Raw genomic sequence first — 20,482 nt, forward strand, 5'->3', positions numbered from 1 at the left:
GTAAATCTGGGGGGCCGTGTGAGCCCTCAGGTCCCAGGGCACTCCTGGAAGGAGGCCTGCCCGCGGTCCCTGCGGGGGCACGAGGTGCTGAGGTGAGTCCTCAGCACCATCACCTTCCTCACCTCAGCGTTCGGCAGCACCAGCCCCGATCCCAGTGCTGGGCACTGCTGCGCTGGGAGGTTTCTGTAACTGTAGAATTCTCAACATGGTTTGATTTCTTCTGTTTCTTTTAAATGCATTTAGCGCTGGCTCGAAAAAATCTCCCGAGGGATCAGGAGTGGTGCCAAGAGCAGCTGCTGATCCGCCAGGAGAGCCCAGGGGGGCAAAGAGAGGAGCCATTCCCGCCTCCAGTGGCACGGAGGAGATTCCAGCGGGACAGACAGAGCCCCCCGAGCCCCAGCCGGGAGGAGCAGCGAGGGAATCCCCTGGAAGCCTGGCCCGGACAGACGTGGATACTGGGATGGGTGTTCCTGTGAAACCTTCTGGCACCAAATCACCTGGAGAGAGGTCGGAGGAGAAGCCGCTGCTGCCTCCCAGTGCAGGGAAGGAAGAGACTCCTAAAGCTCCTCCTGAACCAAAGGTGCTGGAGAAGGAAGGCAAAGAGGGGGGTGAAGAGTCGTCTGCCCCTGCTGTGGAATCACTGGGATCGTCCAGCAGGGCTGAGGGGGATCCAGCAGGTCGTGGGGTGGTCCCAGCAGCCGGGGAGCCAGCGGGGGCCACCCCTGGAGCAGTGCCCCCCAGGGCTGAGGAGGCTCCCACGGACACAGTGTCACCTGCTGTCACCCAGCCAGCCAGCGAGGCGGGTGCTCCTGGAAAGAGCCCCGTTCCCGAGGCTGGGAAAACCAACCCTGAAACGTCAGGAGCTCCGGTGGCCGAGAGGAAACCTGTCCCTAAAACCAGGGAGGCCCCAGGGAAGAGACTGGATGTGGCTGGAGCAGAGGAGGGTGCGCTCAAACCTGGGCACGCTGCGGAGGAGAACCCCGGGAAGCTCTCGGACAGGGCTGGGGCAGAGCCGGAGAAGCTGCTTGGAAAACCAGCAGCCAAGGCTGGGGCTGCTCTGGAAGATGCGCCGTGTGCCGTCGGTGGGAGCAACGTGGGAAGCTTGGTCAAGACCCACCAAAACAAAGGGACAGGAGCAGCAAACGCCAGCAGAGCCCGCCCAGGGGCTCCCCTGAACCCCTTCATATCGCTGAAGGAGCCTGCTGTGGGTAAAACCCTCCTGAGGGCGGTGGTGTCCATCCCGGATATCTTCAAGCCCAGGGCCCCAGCGAAGAGCAGCGAGCCCTCCCCGGGCAAAGGGGGGGAGCAGAAACCCCCCCCCAGAGCCGAGCCCCGGGGCCAGGCAGGGGGGGACAAGAAAACCCCCTCCAAAGCAGCTCAGCCCGCAGCGGGGAGCGGCCAGTGGAGAGGGAGCGGCAGCTCTGGAGTGGATGGACAGGGAGGCGGTGGGAGGAGCTCATCCCAGCAGGAGAAGGACTCCCAGGTGGAATCTAGGGCTGGTTCAAAACAGAGCCAAGAGGGAGAGAGTGGAACACCCGGCACGAAGGAGGACCCCAGCAGCGCTCAGGTGAGAGGGCAGGAAGGTCCCCCCTGCCGGCACTGACTCCAGGCTTTTCCCAGCCTGGGACACTGGCTCTGTGTTCCCTTTTCCATAAATCCATACGAGCTGATGGGCAGCCAGTTCCTTTTGTCTGCCATGTGTGCAATACAGGGGTGGAACTGGTGGGAAAATCCTGCGGAGGTGTTCTGGAAGTGAGTGTTGGTTGTGTCATAACTGCGAGTCCTTGGAGTAGTTCCGGATGGGGGCTGAGCTGTGTCCTCTGGGGAGCTGGGATTTGCTTTGCCCAGCCCTGCACAGGCACTGGTCACCCAGAAGAGGCTCCTGAGGTGTCACCCGTGGTCGGTGGCCGGTCCCTGGAGCGCCGGCTGTGGCGAGCCTGGAGCAGGAGCAGCCGTGGGGACATCCCAGACCAGCTCCTCGGGGCCAGAAACAGCCGTGTTTGGTGATGGGTTTGTCTCCTGTGAGCAGGGCAGGGGCTGATCCCAGTTCATGGGAATTTCGCTCTCATTTTGCAGGGCCCTGGTGGGAGCAGGAAAAGTGGCGCTGACAGCAGTGGGAAGCAGAAGGAGGTAAGGATGGAACCCCGGGGGGAGTGAAGGTACAGAGGGTATTGGAAAAGTGGGGGGTTTCTGAAAAGGAAAGGGAAGAAAAGGCACAAAAGCTTTGAATTTTAGATTGTTTTCCTGCTGGAGGACTGGACTTGGTGTTTGTTGCTCTCTAACAGAGCAAAGCCCATCTTGCCTTGGCCTTCAGGTCCAGCTTTTCACTCATCCTGTGTTAGGTACCCACTGGAATCTGAGGGTAGGATGGGATATTTGGAAAAAAAGTAACAGAAATCAGGATGAAGAAGAATTGGCTGAAGAAATCAGGTGCATCCTTTGGGCTGGGGTGACCATTTGACTGCAGCTCTTTGAACCCAGATCCATCAATAGGCAGAGGTTTTGTCTGTTGAATGCTGTCCATTGATCCACTGGGATTTTGCGAAGTGCTTTGGTTTCCTGGATTAAATCTGAGTGAAATTAAATGAATTGGCACAAGGCTCCTCCCACGTGGGACTGGAGGCCTGGACAGGTTTTCCTGCCCTCAAACTGAGTTGTTTTTTCCCCCCTGCAGGCAGGGTGTGGATGTGTCTCCCGAGGCTGCGGGTGAATTTAAACCTTGTATTCTCACTTCCACACTTGCCAGGAAGAAGAGCTGTTCCCGTTTAACCTGGATGAGTTTGTCACCGTGGACGAGGTGGTGGAAGAAGTGGAGTCTCCGGTTGCACCGCGGCGGAACCCCCCCAGGGGCAAGAGGAAGGACGGAGCCAAGGCCAGCCCGTCGGAGCCCGTGTCCAAGAGGAGGAAAGGGAAGAGCTCCGGGGCGGCCAAGGGGGAGCCGTCCTTTGTCACCCTGGATGAGATCGGGGAGGAGGAGGACACGCCCGCCCCGCTGGGAGACCCCCAGGGGCTGCTGGTGGTGGACGAGGTGCTGGAGGAGGAGGAGCTGTCGGAGGCGGTGAAGGACCCGCAGGCGCTGCTCACCCTGGACGAGATCTCGGAGCAGGACGAGCTGGGCCCCCACAGGGACCTCTCCCAGCCCGAGTTCAAGGAGCAGGACCTGAAGGCCGAGCCCCTGGTGACGGTGGATGAGATCGGGGAGGTGGAGGAGCTGCCCCTGAACGAGCCCACGGACCTGAACGGCGAGGAGGGCAAGGGCGGCGCCGGGGACTTCACGTCCTCGCAGGTGCCCGAGGACCCCACCGCCCTGGTGACCGTGGATGAGATCCAGGAGGACAACGAGGACAACCCCCTGGTGACTCTGGACGAGGTGAACGAGGAGGAGGACGATTTCCTGGCTGATTTCAACCACCTCAAGGAGGAACTGAACTTCGTCACAGTCGACGAAGTCGGGGACGAGGAGGAGGAGGAAGAGAGCGCTTCCTCAGGGAAGAATCCTCACGAGGAGGAGGAGGAGGAGGAGGAGGACATCATTGCTGTCGCAGGACCAGAAGAAGAGGAAATCGCGGCCAGTGCAGGACCAGAGGAGGAGGACATTGTTGCTGTTGCAGGACCAGAAGAAATGGGAATTTTGGGAGATCCAAATCCGGAAGAGGAAATCACTGCAGTCTCCAAGCCAAAAGGTGAGGGACCTCGGGGCCAGGTTGGACGGGGCTTGGAGCCACCTGAGATGGTGGGAAATGTCCCAGCCCATGGCAGGGATGGGATCAATGGGCTTTGGGTCCCTCCCAACCCAAACCATTCCATGATTCTATTCCATTCCAATGAGCATTTCTGTCTCCAGCAGCTCAGCTGGGATCAGGAGGTGCAGAACCAGAGTCCAGGCAGAAGAAAGCGGCTGTTCCAGGTGTCCCCAAGGTGCAGAGCACTCCCAAAGGTAAATCCAGAGGAACCACCCCAAACTCTCCAGGCTTTCCTGGCAGGAAGGACTTTTCTGCCCTTTGAAAACTCCTACAGGGCTCAGAATCCATGATTTTTTTCTTGGCTCCTCCAAATCCATGTTTACCCAATTGAAAGCTCAACATGGAAAGGACTTTTTTCCTAAAATGTACAAATATAGGCAAATTTATTGAGTGTTAGCACAGGGCAGTGGGATACCTCCTGAGTGTTCCTTTTCCATAAAACTACTGAGAACACTGGAACTGGAAAAGGAGTTGCTGGGAACATCTGGCTCCTGGTCTGATGGCTTGGGGGACATGGCCTGGAAGGATGGGGCTGGTGGGACACTGCAGAGCCACACGTTGGAGTGGAGATAAAACGTTTCACAGGCCAAAAGATGCCGAGGAGGTTGCAGGGACCTTCAGATCCAGAGAAATTCCCAGAAACTGATGTGGTTATTGACCATGGAAATGGTGTGTGGATTGACACAGGGACCAGCTCGATTGACAAACTGGGGTTTTTGAAGGCTGAAAAGCTGTGATTTCTGCCCAGGAGCACCGAATTCCTGGGTTTGGGTGAGGGACTGTGGGGTTGGGACGTTTGTGGGGCTGTGTGTGGTGACTGTGGTGTGCTGCTCCCTCAGCTCTGGACATGCTGGTCCCCCAGGCCGGGTTCTTCTGCCAGATCTGCTCCCTGTTCTACGCGGACGAGCCCTCCATGATCAACCACTGCCGCACCCCCCTGCACCGGCACAACATGGAGGTACCCCTGGGGACAGGGAACGGCCCCAGAGCCGGGGCTCGGGGGGGCTCAGAGCTCCCTGGCAGCTCGTGGTCACCCCTGGGGGGTTTGGGAACACACAGCCTGGGAGAGTATGGAATGTTTTCTGTTCCATGCCCAGGTGTCATTGTGGGAAGTCCTGATCCCTGGGGTTTGGCCACATTCCCCTCGGGAGCCAGACCGGGCTGTTTTGGGGCAGATCCCACCCTGGCAGAGGGAGGAGCCGGCTGACCTTGAGCCCAGCTGTTGTGACACCTGCCCTGTCTGTGGACATGATCCTGGGATATCCCTGCAGCGTCCTCTCCCCTTGTTCCCACAGAAATTCATGGCCAAGCAGCAGGATAACGACGGGGAAGAGCCGAGCTCCAGGTGATGGAGGACAGAGGGACCCTCCGGTGCCCGATGCTTCGGGGCCGCTCAGTTCTGTGTGTTTGGGTTCCAGTGGTCGTTTGGGGTCACGAAGGAGCGTCTGTGGTGTGGAAATGGGAGCTGGGAGGAGACCCCAGAGCTGCTGGGCTGGATTTGTGTCTCCAGTCACCCGAGGTGGGACAGACCAGTCCCAGTGTCCGCAGGAAATAAATGTTCTCACTGTATAGTTACCCCAGGGTTGTCTTTGGGGTCATTCCTGGGGGTCTGCTAACTCTGGGTCACGCTGGAGAATCCAGGGGATCAATGGAGCGACTGCAGCGGAGAGCTGGGAAGGGGCTGGAGCAGAAGGAGGGGCTGAGGGAGCTGGGGGGGCTCAGCCTGGAGAAAAGGAGGCTCAGGGGAGACCTTCTGGCTCTGCAACTCCCTGAGGAGTTGAGGGAGCTGGGTGGGGGGTCAGGCTTTGCTCCCAGGGAACAGGGACAGGAGGAGAGGGAATGGGGAGCCCTTTTCCTCCTGGAAAAGGCTGTGCCCCCAGGGCAGGGGGGAGTCCCCATCCCTGGGGGGATTTAACAGCCCTGTGGATGTGGCACATGGGGTCATGGCCTGGGGTGACCCTGGCAGTGCTGGGGGATGGTTGGATTCAGTGGTCTCAGAGGACTTTTCCAACCCAAACAATTCCATGATTTGCTGATTCCCAGACTCCCTGCCCTGCACTCCAGGCTTTTCCCCTTGTCCTGTCCCCAGCCATGTGTCTCACCCTGCCCCAGCCCTGTGTTTTGTGGTGACATTCCCACCTCAGGGACCCCTCCTGAGCTCCCAGCCCCTCCCCCAGCTCACTAAAAGCCAAAGGAGCCACAGCAGGAATTCCTTGGATTCCTATAATTTATTTCCTGGTGGCTGGGGCGTGTGGCACCCACTGCCTTTCTGGGGAGCACACGGGCAGTGTTTCTCCCTGTGGGGTGGGTGGGGAAGGGGAGGTTTGGGTTAACTCCCTGGGAAAGTTGAACTTCCCTAAGCTGGATCCTGGGGGGGTGGTGCCAGGGGCTGGAGAGCAGGGGGTGGGGAAGGCCCTGGAGGCCAAGGTGGGCAATGTGCCCGAAATGGAGGGTGCTGAGCCCTGGCACAGGTGGGGAGAGTGGAGATGTGTTCCCTGTTCTGCTGGCTTGTCCTTGGCACAGCCCTTGGGCAGTACAGCCTTTCACACTGAGACATCTCTGGGTTGATTATCCACTGGGAGAGATCTTTGGATCCACTGACCTCCCCCCGGCACCGCTCTTGGTGTCTCTTGGCTTGTCCTTGGCACTGCTCTTGGTGGCTCTTGGTGTCTCTTGGCTTGTCCTTGGCACAGTTCTTGGTCAATGAAGTCTTCCATCTGGGACATCTCCTGGCTGATTAAGTCTTCCCATTGGGACAGTGCTTTGTATCCACTGACTCGCCCTTGGCACAGTTCCTGCTGTCTCTTGGCTTCCCTTTGGCACAGCTGTTGGTCAATGTATTCTTCCATTTGGGACATCTCTTGGTTGATTAATTCCTCCCACTGGGACAGACTTCTGCATCCACTGCCCCTCCCTTGGCACAGCTCTGGGTCTCCTCCAACTCCCTGCTGGCCCCTCTTTTGGCACGTCCTGGCTTTCCCTTGGCCCAGCCCCTGGTCCGTGTAGTCTTCCCAGTGGGACATCTCTTGGTTGATGAGGGCTTCCCACTGGGACAGATCTTTGTATCCCTTGGCTTCCCCGTGGCACAGCCCTTGGGATCTGTTGACTTGCCCTTGGCACAACTCTTGGCCAGTGTAACCTTCCCCCTGGGACGGTGCTCTGTATCCTCGGCACCGTTCCTGGTGTCCCTTGGCTCTCCTCTGGCAGGGCTGCTGCTCCGTGAACTCTTCCACTTGGGACATCTCTCGGTGGATTAGGGCTGACCACTGGGACAGATCTTTGTATCCGTTGGCCTTCCCCTGGCACATCCCTTGGGACAGCTGTGGGGCTCTGCTGTGCCCCCCCTGGCACACCCCTTGGGACAGCTGTGGGGCTCTGCTGTGCCCCCCCTGGCACATCCCTTGGGATAGCTGTGGGGCTCTGCCGTGTTCCCCCTGGCACAGCTCCCGGGGCCTGCAGGCTCCCCTCCTCCTCCATGGCCACTGTCCCCTGTCCCTCCTGGCACCAGGGGCTCGGCATTCCCTGGGCCAGGCTGGAGCTGGGCTTTGCCTTCCCCATGGGCATCTCCATCCTCCTGTGCCGCAGAGGCATCCCGGGAGCTGCTGCCTCCGCAGGGAGGGGCTGTCCTGGGAGTGGCACCCCAGGGCTCTGCACCCCAAACCCCCCAGGGTCACAGTGGCCCCCAAGTCACAAAGGGACATCCCAGCACCCCAACAGCCATGGAACCACCTGGAACCTTCTGGAACCAGCCTGGGGCACCCCTGGACCTGCAGCCCCCGGTGTGCCCAGGCTCAGGTGAGTCTGGGCGTGCAGAGGGATTTGTTCCCCACCTCTGCAGGGGGATTTGTCCCCGCCATGTGCAGGTGACAGGGAGTGAGCGGGGCAGGTGACACCACAGCGGGACGGGACCCCCAGGGGGACCTGGACACGTCTGACAGGTGGCACCACGAGAAGCTCAGGAGGTTCAGCCGGGCCAGGTACGGGGGCTGCACCTGGGTCAGGGCAATGCCAGGCACGAGCACGGGCTGGCATTGGGAGCATCCCTTTGGGAAGGACCTGGGAGTTCAGTGCTCCTGCCCTGCCAGGGCCTGTCCCAGCAGCACCAGCACGGGTGGGTGGTGGGTTCGGCCCCACTGGCGACCCCCCCGTGGCTGTGGGGTGCTGGGGGGGCCAGGGCAGTGCGATTCCTGCCAGGACACACCGCGGCGCCTTTAAGGCATCTCTGCGCTGGGCTCTGGCAGCGCTGGGGGCCGGGACGGAGCGCTGAGCCCCAGCCAACGGCACCAGGAAATTCCTGACATCCCGGGAAGTGCTGAGCAGGCACAATCGCAGCGCCGGGCTGTGTGCCTTGGCCCCGGGAGCCGGGAATGGGGCCAGGAGCGGGCGGAGATGGGCCGGGACTTGTGCAAACCTCGAAAGTGCCGTCACGTGGGGGCTGAGTCACGGCCGCCCCTCCTGGGCCCTTTCCAGGGCCTCGGCAGGATGCGGGAGATGCCTCAGGCCAGAACAAAACCCTTCCCAGCATCCAGCCCTGGGACACGGACAGGGAATGGCTCCGTCCTGTGTGCCAGCCCCGCCCCTGCTCCCGGCCTGGGATGGGCAAGGAGCATCTCTGGGTCATTAGGGGGACCCATCCCAGAGGGGCATCCCCGGGGGATGCAGATCCGAAGGACCCCATCCCTAAGGAGCTCCCCGGGATGTTGTGGGACCAAAGGACCCGTCCCGTGGGAGCACCCCCGGGTGACACAGGGCTGCAGGATCCCCGGTGACCGCGGAGCTGCCCCCGCAGGGTGTCCGTGGCTCCCTCCCTGCCCCCTCCTCTGCTCCACAAAATCCCAATAAAAGAAGGAAAAGGCGAGCCAGGAAAGTTTCTTTAGGGCGGAAAATGAGCTCCTCTGAGTCTGGCGGCAGCTCGGGGGACCCCGCGCAGGGGGGTGGGGGGAGAGGCAGGACCCGGCACCCCGGCCCGCACCCCCCGCTCCCAGCCGGGGCATTACGGGGGTCCCGGGCCACCCCTCCCCTCCGGGTCCGGCCCCTCTGCCCGCACCGGCGGCTCCGGGACCGGTCGGGTCCCCGGGCTCGGCCGGCGGGGCCACGGCGGCGGCGAGGAGGGGACCCCCGGGACCCCCGGGCACCCCCGGCGTGGGGAGGGGGCATGGGGACATGGGAACGGGACAGTGGGGACACGCCGGGGGTGGGGACAGTGAGGACATGGTGATGGGACGGTGGGGATACAGGGCTGGGACAGGGGGACACTGTGGGGGGTACTGGGATCGTCAGGGACACGGGGATGGGGCCAGTGGGGACACTGTGCGTGCTGGGGACGGGGGGACACGGGCCAAGGCCCGCAGGTGGGCAGGGGGGACACCGTGTCCCCCGTTCGAGGTCACACGGGGGGAGCGGGACAGTTCAACGGGGCGGGGCGGGGGTCCCGGACAGGAGCGGGTGGGGTGGGGGCAGGGGATGGACACGGAACGGACGGGGGTCCCGGGCAGGGGGCGGGAAGAGAGGGGCGGGCAGGATGCGGGAGGGGGTCCCGGCCAGGCGGGAGTGGGCGGGGGCGCGGGAGGCGGGGAGGGGCGGGAAGGGCCGGGATGGGCAGGAGCGGACAGGCAGGAGCGGGCAGGGACAGGCAGGGCCGCGGCCATGCCGGGGTGCCCTCGCCCCGCTGCTGCTGCTGCTCCTGCTGAGCCCCGCCGCCCCCCGCCCGGGCAGCGCCCCGCCCGCACCACCCCCGCCCCCGCGGGCTGCCGACCCCCCGCCCAGCCCACGGGGTGGGCACGGCGGCAGGACCCCCAGAGGCGGCGGGGTCCCCCAAGGAGCACGCGGCCGCCCCCTCAAGAGGCTCCGGGACGGGATCCCCCAAAGGAGGCGGGATGTCCCCCCAGGGGGGCACCACGGCCGCCCCCCCGAGGGCCATCACGTCGGGACCCCCTAAAAGCAGCGGAGTGTCCTCCAAGAGGCACCACGACAGGCCCCCAAGGGCAGCGGGTGTCCCCCGACAGGCACTCCGGTAACCCCCCCGCGGGGCAGCGGGACGCCCCCAGCCCCGGCCCTCCGGCGCGGGGGGCTGCGGGAGGGGGACCCCGCGGCCACAGGTAGGAGGTGGGGGGCTGAGGCTGAGCTGGGGCGGGGGGTGAGCACACGGGTGTGCGGGGGGTGTGCACAGGGCTGTGGATGCACGGGAGGGGGTGTTCACGAGTGTGCACAAGGATGTGTGTGCGGGGGGGCAGTGTGTGTGTGTGTGCAGGGCTGTGTGCACTTGGGGAAGGGGAAGGGCAGGGTGTCACTTGAGGAGGGGGTGGTGGGGATGATGGGGTGCTGAGGGAGTGTCACTTGAGGAGGGGGGACAATGCCGTGCCAGGCTCTGGGGGTGCCCCTGCCCTATATAGGGGTGGTCGGGGTGGGCTACACGTGTTGTGCCCAAGCCCCCCCCTGCCCTGGGTTCCCTCTGCACACACCTCACCCCCTCCTCCTCCTCCTCCTCCTCCAGCCCCGGCCCCAAAGGTGGTGACGAGGAAGAAGGTGGTGGTGAGGAAGAAAGTGGTGGTGAGGAAGAAGGTGGTGAGGAAGAAGAGGCCGAAGGCTCCGGCCGCCCCACAGGAGCCCCGTATGTGCCCGGGGGAGGGTGGGGGGAGGAAAGGGGAGGGGGAGGCACGTCAGGGACTCCACCCCCCGTTTGTGGGGTCCCGGCCGTGCAGGACGGGGGTTATCCCTGTGTGACCCCCCCTCCCCTCCCAGCGTGCCCCCCACTGGGGCTGGAATCGCTGCGGGTGGAGGACACGCAGCTCCACGCGTCCAGTCACAAGCGGCCCGGGCTGGGCGCCCACCGGGGCCGGCTCAACATCCAGGTACACCCCACCCCACCGTACCCACGCGCCCCCGCCCCCGGAGGCGGCGGAGGCGTGCGGCGTGTGGTGGGGTGTTCGCCTGCTGCGAGCCACCCGGCGTGGGTCTGTGTGCCCCCCACCCCACATTCTCCCCCCTGATCGCAGTCGGGGCTGTACGACGGGGACCCCTTCGACGGCGGGTGGTGCGCGGGGCGGGAGGACGCGGCGCAGTGGCTGCGGGTGGACGCCCGGCGCCTCACCCGCTTCACCGGCGTCGTCACCCAGGGCCTCAACTCCATCTGGACGTAAGGGGAAAAGGGGGGTTTGGAAGGGTGGGGCGGGGCAAGGGGAGGGCGCCGGGACTGCCCTCCCTCCTCCTCCTCCCCCCCTTGCCCGTGTCCCCCAGGTACGACTGGGTGACGTCCTACAAGGTGCAGGTCAGCAACGACTCCCACGCGTGGGTGCCGAGCAGGAACGGCTCTGAGGAGGCGGTGGGTGCTCAAAGGGGAAGGGGGGGGTGAGTGGGGGATGCCTTACAGGGCCCCCCACACGCTGGGGTCGGGGGGGGCCTGAGCAGAGCGAGGGCACAAGGGGAGTGACTGTGCTGGAGGGGGGTAACTATGCCGGGGTTAACTGTGCCAGGCGACTTGAGGCACGCTGGGTGGGTTGAACATGCCAGGGTTAACTGTGTTGGGGGGTTAACCATGCTGGGTTAACCATGGTAGGAGGGTTAACCATGCTGGGTTAATTATGCTGGTTTAACTGTGCTAGAGAGGGGGTTAACCTCACTGGGTTAACCATGCTGGGTTAACCATGCTGTAGAGGGTTAACCATGCTGGGTTAACCATACTGGAAAGGGGGTTAACCATGCTGGGTTAACCATGGTGGAGAGGGGTTAACCGTGCCGGGTTAACCATACTGTAGAGGGGTTAACCATGCTGGGTTAACCATGCTGTAGAGGGGTTAACCATGCTGGGTTAACCATACTGGAAAGGGGGTTAACCATGCTGGGTTAACCATGCTGTAGAGGGGTTAACCATGCTGGGTTAACCGCACCAGGTGAATTAACAGCGCCAGGTGGGGAAACCATCCTGGGGTGAACCTCCCTGGCTGGGTGAACCACCCCGGGGTAGCCGTGCCAGCTGGCACCAGGCTCCTGGGCTCTGTTGCCCTTGGCCTCCCTACCCCAGGCATCCTCCAGCACTTCCCCCCAGCACAAAGGCTGCTTGTCCCTGGGGCCGCCCTGGCTGGGGGCCAGGACCCCCCTGGGCACATACCAACCCCTCTGGGCACACACATGTGCGTGCGTGGCACTGAGTGGCACAGCCGTGCCCAGGGCCCATCGCAGCAGTCTGGAGCTGGAGTGGCTTTGGGGTCCCTGTACCAGGAAGGGTTTGGGGGTCCCTGTGCCAGAGCCGTGTCAGAGTCAGGTTTGGGGGGCCCTGTGCCCATCCCTGGGGTCTCTCCCCCTGTGGGGTGGCAGGTTCTGGGGGCCAGAGCAGCACAAGCACCCCAGCCCCTGCAGCCCCGTTGGGCTCACCCTCCTCAGGTGTGTGTGCCCCTCCTCAGGGGCTGGCAGGGCTCCTGTCACCCCTTGGCCCCGAGGGGCCGCTCTCTGCCACCCCCGACCCCCTGGCACATCCCTGTGCCCCCCAGGTGTTCCCCGCGAACAAGGACCCCGAGACGCCGGTGCTGAACCTGCTGCCCACGCCCCTGGTGGGGCGGTTCCTGCGCATCAACCCGCAGAGCTGGTTCCCCAACGGCACCATCTGCCTGCGGGCGGAGGTGCTGGGCTGCCCCCTGCCCGGTGGGTGCCCCGGGGGTGCCCTGTGGGTCCCCACACCCCGCCCCACCGGTGCCCAGCACGGGCACACACCGCCGGGGCCGTCCCCAGGGGCGGGGGCTGGGCTGTCCCCAGGGTCTCTGACCGTGTCCCCCGTGTCCCCTGTGCGCCCACCCGGCTCCCCCAGACCCCAGCGATGCCTACGCCTGGCACAGCCAGGCCCCGCCCGCCTCCGACCTGGATTTCCGCCACCACAACTACAAGGAGATGAGAAAGGTGCCAGTCCTGGGGGCGTGGGGTTTGGGTGGGGGGATCTCCGTGTCCCCGGCGTGGGGCAGGGGGTCCGTGTTGTTCCCCCCCCGCAGTGCCCCTGACGCCGTTGCCCCCCAGCTGATGAAGCGGGTGAGCGAGGAGTGCCCCGACATCACCCGCGTGTACAGCATCGGGCACAGCTCCCGCGGCCGCCGCCTCTACGTCATGGAGATCTCGGACCACCCCGGGCAGCACGAGCTCGGTGGGCACGGGGGGACGGGGACACCTCGAGCAGGGAGATGGGGACACCCAGGCTGGTGCAGGATGGGGATGGGGTGGCTGGGAATGCCCAGGATGGGGATGGGGTCACTGGGAACACCCAGGCTGGTGCAGGGAGATGGGCACAGCCCCCAGGGCGGGGGTGGCCGTGCCCCCACAGCCACGTCCCCGTGCCCGGCAGGGGAGCCGGAGTTCCGCTACGTGGCCGGGATGCACGGGAACGAGGTGCTGGGCCGGGAGCTGCTGCTCAACCTCATGGAATACCTGTGCCGGGAATTCCGGAGGGGCAACCCCCGCGTGGTGCAGCTGGTCACGGACACCCGGATCCACCTGCTGCCCTCCATGAACCCCGACGGATACGAGACCGCCTACGAGCTGGTAGGGACGGGGGCCGGGACCCCCGGGGGCTGCCCCGGGACCCATCCCAGCGCCCCCGGTGCCCCCCCAGGGCTCGGAGCTGGCGGGCTGGGCCATGGGCCGCTGGACCTACGAGGGCATCGACCTCAACCACAACTTCGCCGACCTGAACACGGCGCTGTGGGACGCCGAGGACAACGACCTGGTGCCCCACGAGTTCCCCAACCACTACATCCCCATCCCCGAGTACTACACCCAGGCCAACGCCACGGTGAGCCCCCTCGAGCCCCCACCGTCCCATGCTGATGCCGTGGTGAGCCCCCCCGATAGCCCCCAAAACTTCCCTTCCTTCCACTCCAGTGCCAGGGTAAGCCCCCCAAACCTTCTGACCCCCCATGCCAGCACCACAGTGAGCCCCCCAAACCCCTTCCCCACCACATCCTCCCACCCCAGCGCCCCGGGAGCTGCGCCCCCCGGAGGGCTGCGCTGGGGACAGACCCGGGGGGTCTCAGCCCTGTGTCGGGGACAGGGGGTCCACGGGAGCGTTTCCCCTGGCCCCCCCCGTGACGTGGAGCCCCCGCAGGTGGCCCCCGAGACGCGGGCGGTGATCGCGTGGATGCAGCGGTTCCCGTTCGTGCTGAGCGCCAACCTGCACGGGGGGGAGCTGGTGGTCACCTACCCCTTCGACATGACCCGCACCTACTGGAAGGCGCAGGAGCTCACCCCCACCCCCGACGACGGCGTGTTCCGCTGGCTGGCCACGGTCTACGCCACCGCCAACCTGGCCATGGCCAGCGGGGACCGCCGGCGCTGCCACTACGACGACTTCGCCCGCCTCGGCAACGTCATCAACGGGGCCAACTGGCACACGGTGGCCGGCAGTGAGTGGGGGACTCGGGGGGCGCGGGGGGCGGGCTGGACACCCCCCGACACCCGCCCCGTCCGGCCCAGGTATGAACGACTTCAGCTACCTGCACACCAACTGCTTCGAGATCACCGTGGAGCTCTCCTGCGACAAATTCCCGCACGCCTCGGAGCTGCCCCAGGAGTGGGAGAACAACCGCGAGTCGCTGCTGCTCTTCATGGAGCAGGTCGGGGTGGGGGCCGGGGGGGCACTGGGAAAGGGGTGTCCTGGGTGGGGGTCGGGGGTGCTGGGACCATGGGGACAGTAGGGGAGGGGGGTCCAGGGTGTGGGTTCTGGAGGCACAGGGCCTATGGGACCACTGGGTCATGGACCCATCCGGGACAGCAAACCCCCTGGGGGGGTTCCCTGAGCCCAGGGGGCACACGCCAGGGGGTCCCGGGGGGGACGTGGGCACCGAGGGGTCGGGGTTTTGGCAGAATGGCAGCGGGACATGCTCGGGGGTCCCCAGCACGGGGGTGGCACGGGGGGTGCAACATGTGCCACCTGCACCCCCTGACACCCCTCGGGACCCGCCCCAGGTGCACCGAGGGATCAAGGGGGTGGTCCGGGACAGTGACACCGAGCAGGGCATCCCCAACGCCATCATCTCCGTGGATGGCATCAACCACGACGTCCGCACCGGTACGGGCAATGGGACAGGGACAGCAAGGGCATTGGGATGGGAATGGATGAAGTTGGGAACGGGGTTGGGCACAGGAATAGGACTGGAGATGTGAACAGGGTGGGCATGAGGATAAGGAACAGGGATGGGGACAGGGAGAAGAACAGAGATGGGATTTGAGGATGGGATGGGATTGGGGATTGCAGATGGGGATGGAAATAGGGTTAGACTGGGGAAGGGGATGGGAAGGGGACAGGAATGGAATTGGGGGTGTGAATGGGATGGGGCTGGGGCTGAGGATAAAGGCAAAGAACAGGTTGGGAACTGGATGGGATTGTGGATGGGAATGGAAATAGGATTAGGCTGGGAATGGGGATGGGATGGGGACTGGAATGGGATTGTGGATATGAATGGGATCGGGCTGGGGACAGGGTTAGGAAGGGGATGGGATTTGGAGATGGGACTGGGGATTGCAGATGGCAGTGGAAATAGGATTAGACTGGGAATGGGGATGGGATGGAGACAGCAGTGGGACTGGGGATGGGAAGAGAGATGAAATGGGAAGAGGTTGGAAATAGGGATGGGACAAGAATGGGATCAGGGATGGGAATGGAATGGGGTTGGGGATGAGCACTGGAATGGGGCAGAGATGGGGACAGATAATGGATAAGGACAGGGATGGGCACAGGGATGGGCACGGGTGTGTGACCCCCCGGGGGGCACCTGCCCCCCTCCCCTCAGCCTCGGACGGGGATTATTGGCGGCTGCTGAACCCGGGCGAGTACGAGGTGACGGCGCGGGCCGAGGGCTACGAGGCGGCCACGCGGCCGTGCCGGGTGTCCTTCGAGAACGTTCCGACCCCCTGCAGCTTCCGCCTGGAGCGGGCCCGGGGGCGGTCCCGGGGGTCCCGCCCGGCTCCCGACCCAACCCTGCGGCTGCGGCGGCAGCGCCTGCGCCGCCTGCGCGCCCACGGCCGCGGCCACTGGCCGGACCGTCACCGGGAGCGTCACCGTGACCCGGGGCCGCGGGTTCGGCCCGGGGGGCGCGGGGGTCGGGGCCGGGGTGGGAGCGCCCGGCGGGACAGGACGGCTCCCAGTAAAGTTGGCTGCGCTGCCGCTGCGCCTCTGCGGGGCTGGGGGGGACCGGCAATGGCAACGGGACCGGGAACGGGACCGGGAACGGGGCTGGACCGACCTCGCACCAGGCGTGGGAACTACGGGAGGCCACGCCCCCTTGGTGGAGACCACGCCCCATCTGTGTCCATCAATGGTGCCCTCGCTCAAGCCCCGCCCACCACCGATGAACAACGAGGCCCCGCCCCCTTCCCCTGGCTGGGTCCCCATTGGCTGCGGGCGGCGGGGTGGGCGGGGCTGGGGCACCGGCACCGGGGGCTTTCCGGGGGTCCCCGGGAGGGTCCGGGGGGCTCATGGGGACAGTGCGGGTTCTCCAGCGTGGGGAGCGCTGGGGCCTGGGGACACCAGGGGGCTCATGGGCACAATAGGGCTGTCCGGGCCATGGGGACACTGGGGGCTGGTGGGACTATGGGGCACTGGGAGAGGGTGCAGGGGCTGCCGGGCCCGTGGGGTGTCCACGGAGTGGGGGTCAGGGCGTTGCCGTGACCGTGCCCTCAGGGGAACACGGGGCGGCACAGGAATTGGGCACCGGCACCCCCCGAGCCCCCGGGCTGTGGGTGGCTCACGGACACGGGGGTGGCACGGGGGGTCCGGGCCATCGTGCCCCACACTGGGGGGTCTGCGGGGTGCGAAGGAGAGGCTGGGGTGGCGCCCCCTCAGCCCCCCGGGAGCCCTGCCAGGGTAGGGGTTCAGCTCCCCGGGGCGGGGGGGCTATGTCCGGCTTGGCCCTGGTGCCACTATGTCCCCTGGGGGTCTCGTGGCTGCCCAAGGGACCCCCAGGACCTCCACCCGCGTGTCCCGTCTGCCCCCACGCCCCGGTGCCCGCGGGTCGGGCAGTGCCCGAAATAAAGGACTGTTCCCCACGCTGGGCTGAGTTGTTCTTGGGAGGGGGGAGTTCCCCGCACGATGGGGGTCCCCAGCACCGCACGGCCCCTCATGATCCCCCTGGGAAGGCTCCAACGCGGGGCGGGGGGGGATTTCACCCCAGACCCCCGAGGCGTCGCTGTGATGACCCCCCAGCCCCCTGTGCCAGCGGGAGACCCCGGACAGAGGGTGGGAGTTGCCTGCATGGGGACACCCCGTGGTGAGTGGCTGGACCCCCATCCCGGTCCGTTCCATCGCCGTACGGACCCAGGGCTGCCCCATCCCCTGGACTGGGCGGAGGTGGGTGGCCCGGGCAGTGGTTCTGTCTGTCCCCCACCACTGCCCGGGACCCCCATGCGCTGCCCAGATGCCGCTCCCCACCAATCCCTCCCCCGTGACCCCATCACCTTCCCGGGATCGGTTTATGGCATCATCCCCCCCACGGCAGCGCCGGCACTTCCCACCCGCGCCTGCGCTCCCCGCGCCGCCGGAGCCTCCGTGGGCCTGGGAACGGGCTGAACTGGGGAAACCCCCCGTGCTGCCACCAGAGACCCCCCAAACCTGAGAGAGACCCGCCCCCCAAGCCGCCGGAGCCTCCCCCGGGCGCTGCAGGGCGATGGGCTGAGCGGACCCGGCCACTTCCTCGGCGGCAGCGGCCGGCACAGGCCAGTGCGGGGGCTGCGGGACACACAGACCCCCCCAGAGACCCCCCGGGCCGTGCTGGGGAGGTGACCGGACCCCCCGGCCCTGCGAGGACCCCGCGGTTCACCCCGAGGAGCTGCAGAGCCGCGACCCGGCTTTGAGGAGCGACCGCGCCGGGAGCAGCAGGTGGGGGGGGCGGGGGGTGCCGGGATCCCGGGGAGCGGGTGGAACGGGGGGTAAAGGGGGTGTGACCCGGACCCCCGGGGGTGTGGGGTAGTTTGGGTACCCCCAATCCCTTCCCCGGCGCAGGGTGGGGCTGTTCCTCTTCCCCGTGTGGGGAACTGAGCCCCCCCACCCTGAGCAGCCCCGGAGCCGATCTGTCCCCCTGACCCCTCGGATCCCCCTCCGTGTCCCCTTGTTGTCCCTGTGTCACCCCTCTCCCCCCCCGTGTCCCTTTGCCCTGGGCACGGCGGGCAAAGGACAGTGTCCAGCACTCCTCGCCTTTGTCCTGGGCTGGCTGTGCCGCTCGGGGGCTCCCAGTGAGTGTTGGGGTCTCGGGGTGGGAGGGACACGGCCCCGGCTCCTTCTGTCCTTCCCGTCTGTCCCCCCCAGCCCATGTATCCCCCACGGGTGTCCAGCTAAATACCCTCCCCAGCCGGGAGCAGGGGATGAATCCCTTGGGATCCATCAAGGGTCACAGGGGACCCCCCCACGTCACAGGGGACCCCTGGGTGGGAGCGGCACCGGCACAGCCCTGACCCCCCCGTGCCACCTCAGGGATGGGTCCCCATCCCCATGGCACTGCCCTGCTCCCCTGTGCCGTCCCACAAATGAGTCTGCAGGTACCCTGGGGGTCCCTGTGGAGATGGGCACTGCCCTGGGAGGTGGGCACTGACCCACTCCCTGCTCCACCCTCGTGCTGGGACCTGGGGGTACCCTGAGGGTCCCTGTGGAGCTGGGTACTGTCCTGACCCCCCCTGTGCCATCCTGACCCTGGGATCTCTGTTACCCCATCCCTGTCCCGACCCCACAGGTGCCCCCATTGCTGTACCATCCCTGTTCCATCCCTGACCCCACAGGTGCCTCCATCGCTGTCCCATCCCTGTCCCATCCCTGACCCCACAGGTGCCTCCATCCCTGTCCCATCGCTGTACCATCCCTGTCCCATCCCTGACCCCACAGGTGCCCCCATTGCTGTCCCATCCCTGTCCCATCCCTGACCCCACAGGTGCCCCCATTGCTGTCCCATCGCTGTGCCATCGCTGTGCCATCCCCGTGCCCTGCTGACGCTGCCGTGCCCCCGCAGGTGCCCATGGCGTCGTTCCGGATCCGGCCGTTCCGGGAGCAGGACTCGGAGGCGGTGCGGGCGCTGTTTGCGCGGGGGATCCTGGAGCACGCCCCGGCCGGGTTCCGCCACGTGCTGCGCTCGGCGCGGGCGCGGCTGGCGCTGCTGGTGCTGTTCGTGGGGGCGCGGGCGGGCGGCGGCTCCTGGGTGCTGGGGCTGGGCACGGTGGGGCTGGCGCTGGTGCTGCTCTGGCTGCTCGTGCGCTCCCTCAGCGCCGAATACGTGCGCGACGCGCTGGGCACTGACCTGTGCGACATCCCCGGCACGTACCTGCGGCCGCCCCGCTGCGGCTTCTGGGTGGCCGAGGCGGGCGGCTCCGTGGTGGGTATGGTGGCCGCGGTGCCGTCGCGGGACACGCCCGGGGCGCTGGAGCTGCGGCGGATGTCGGTGAGCCGGGAGCAGCGCGGCCGGGGCCTGGCGCGGGCGCTGTGCCGGGAGGTGCTGGCCTTCGCCCGCGCCCGCGGCTTCGGCGCCGTGGTGCTCTCCACCTCCATGGTGCAGGTGGCGGCGCAGCGGCTCTACGAGGGGCAGGGCTTCCGCAGGGTGGGCACCTCCAGCCCCAACCTGCTGGGCACCATCCTGCACTTCCAGCTCTTCCACTACCGCTGCGACCTGGGCGCCCGCGACGGCGACAAGGCCAAGTAGCTCCGGTGGGGCACAGGGGGCACTGCCGCGGCGCGGGAGTCCTGGGACGTGTGGCACTGCCCTGGCACCCAAACCCAGCCCACCAGGCACTGCCCTGGCACAGCAGCACCAAAACGGCACCATGACCCTGGCACGTGTGGCACTGCCACGGCAGCTCAGCCCCAAATCTGGCACACGAGGCACCCACATGGCCCCATGATCCTGGGACGTGTGGCACTGCCACGGCAGCCCAGCCCCAAATCTGGCACACGAGGCACCCACATGGCCCCATGATCCTGGGACGTGTGGCACTGCCCTGGCACCCAAACTCCAGCCCCAGCACGTGAGGCACAGCCATGGCACCCGAGCCCAGGACGTGGGGCTCCACCACGGCACTACCAGAGCACCCCAAACTTGGCACACGAGGCACTTCCATAGCACCTCAAATCTGGCACACGAGGCACTGCCACGGCACCCCAACTCCGGGACATGAGGCTCCACTGTGGCACCACCACAGCACCCCAAACTCAGGACACAAGGCACTGCCATGGCACCCCAGCCCCAGCACAGCAGCACCAACATGGCACTGTGCCCCCAGGAGATGAGGCCCTGCCATGGCACCCCAACCCTGGCCCCTGTGGCACCACTGTGGCACCCGAACTGCAGCTCCAGCACAGCAGCACCGGCCGTGCCGTCACTGTGACCCCGGGACATGAGGCACTGTCATGGCACCCCAGCATGGGACTCACAGCACTGCCATGGCACCTGACCCCGGCACAGGAGGCACCACCAGGCGCCCAAACACCGGCCCTGGCACAGGAGACACTGCCACAGCACCCCAGCCCTGGCACCCTTGGCATAGCTCTGGCATCCCCTCTGGCATCCGACCTTGGCACTCCAGCCCCCGTCCCTGGCACACGGGGCACTGCCCTGGCTCCCTGCCCTGGCACACATGTGGGGTGGCTGGGGGGCGTTGGCAGTGCCCAGACACGCCACCAGGGCCTTTCCTGGATTTCCAGTAGCAGGAAATAAAGAGAGACCTGTGGGAACAGCATGTGTGGCAAGAGACATCTTGGGGAATGGGGGATCCCCCACAGGATAAGG

General features: G+C 65.9%; 3 protein-coding genes across 9 annotated transcripts in view; all 3 read left to right on the plus strand.

Annotated features, from left to right (window-relative positions):
* The window catches only part of ZNF638 (zinc finger protein 638), a 33,734-nt gene extending 28,416 nt beyond the window's left edge, over positions 1-5,318 (plus strand). For 4 of the 5 annotated variants that reach the window (XM_050321017.1, XM_050321013.1, XM_050321014.1 and 1 more), the window contains 6 exons: positions 244-1,567; positions 2,077-2,130; positions 2,747-3,683; positions 3,845-3,937; positions 4,583-4,701; positions 5,039-5,318. In XM_050321017.1, coding sequence (XP_050176974.1) covers positions 244-1,567; positions 2,077-2,130; positions 2,747-3,683; positions 3,845-3,937; positions 4,583-4,701; positions 5,039-5,092 — 2,581 coding nt within the window. In that variant the 3' untranslated portion in view covers positions 5,093-5,318. The remainder of the gene's footprint in view (positions 1-243; positions 1,568-2,076; positions 2,131-2,746; positions 3,684-3,844; positions 3,938-4,582; positions 4,702-5,038) is intronic. The other variant, XM_050321015.1, reaches the window with a different exon arrangement.
* Positions 5,319-7,462: 2,144 nt separating this feature from the next.
* Positions 7,463-17,499, plus strand: CPXM1 (carboxypeptidase X, M14 family member 1). Its single transcript, XM_050321505.1, has 16 exons — positions 7,463-7,538; positions 9,749-9,841; positions 10,237-10,353; positions 10,485-10,594; positions 10,739-10,878; positions 10,980-11,064; positions 12,230-12,380; positions 12,544-12,632; positions 12,747-12,870; positions 13,069-13,265; positions 13,336-13,515; positions 13,828-14,125; positions 14,196-14,335; positions 14,688-14,790; positions 15,512-16,130; positions 17,316-17,499. Exons 1-16 carry the CDS (start codon positions 7,463-7,465, stop codon positions 17,497-17,499), a joined length of 2,706 nt encoding a protein of 901 aa, XP_050177462.1.
* Positions 17,229-20,432, plus strand: LOC126643138 (N-acetyltransferase 8-like). 3 transcript variants are annotated; one of them, XM_050321308.1, is made up of 2 exons: positions 17,229-17,595; positions 18,638-20,432. In XM_050321308.1, the coding sequence occupies exon 2, from the start codon at positions 18,722-18,724 to the stop codon at positions 19,397-19,399; it is 678 nt and encodes a 225-aa protein (XP_050177265.1). In that variant the 5' UTR covers positions 17,229-17,595; positions 18,638-18,721; the 3' UTR covers positions 19,400-20,432. The 3 variants fall into 3 exon arrangements, with proteins under 3 accessions (XP_050177265.1, XP_050177264.1, XP_050177266.1); XM_050321307.1 differs by having other exon boundaries at positions 18,716-20,432; XM_050321309.1 differs by lacking the exon at positions 17,229-17,595 and adding an exon at positions 17,709-18,442 and having other exon boundaries at positions 18,592-20,432.
* Positions 20,433-20,482: the final 50 nt, after the last annotated feature.

This window comes from Myiozetetes cayanensis, unplaced genomic scaffold (genome assembly GCF_022539395.1).
Source record: "Myiozetetes cayanensis isolate MyiCay16 unplaced genomic scaffold, myiCay2020 scf26, whole genome shotgun sequence".
NCBI classification, from domain to species: Eukaryota; Metazoa; Chordata; class Aves; order Passeriformes; family Tyrannidae; genus Myiozetetes; species Myiozetetes cayanensis.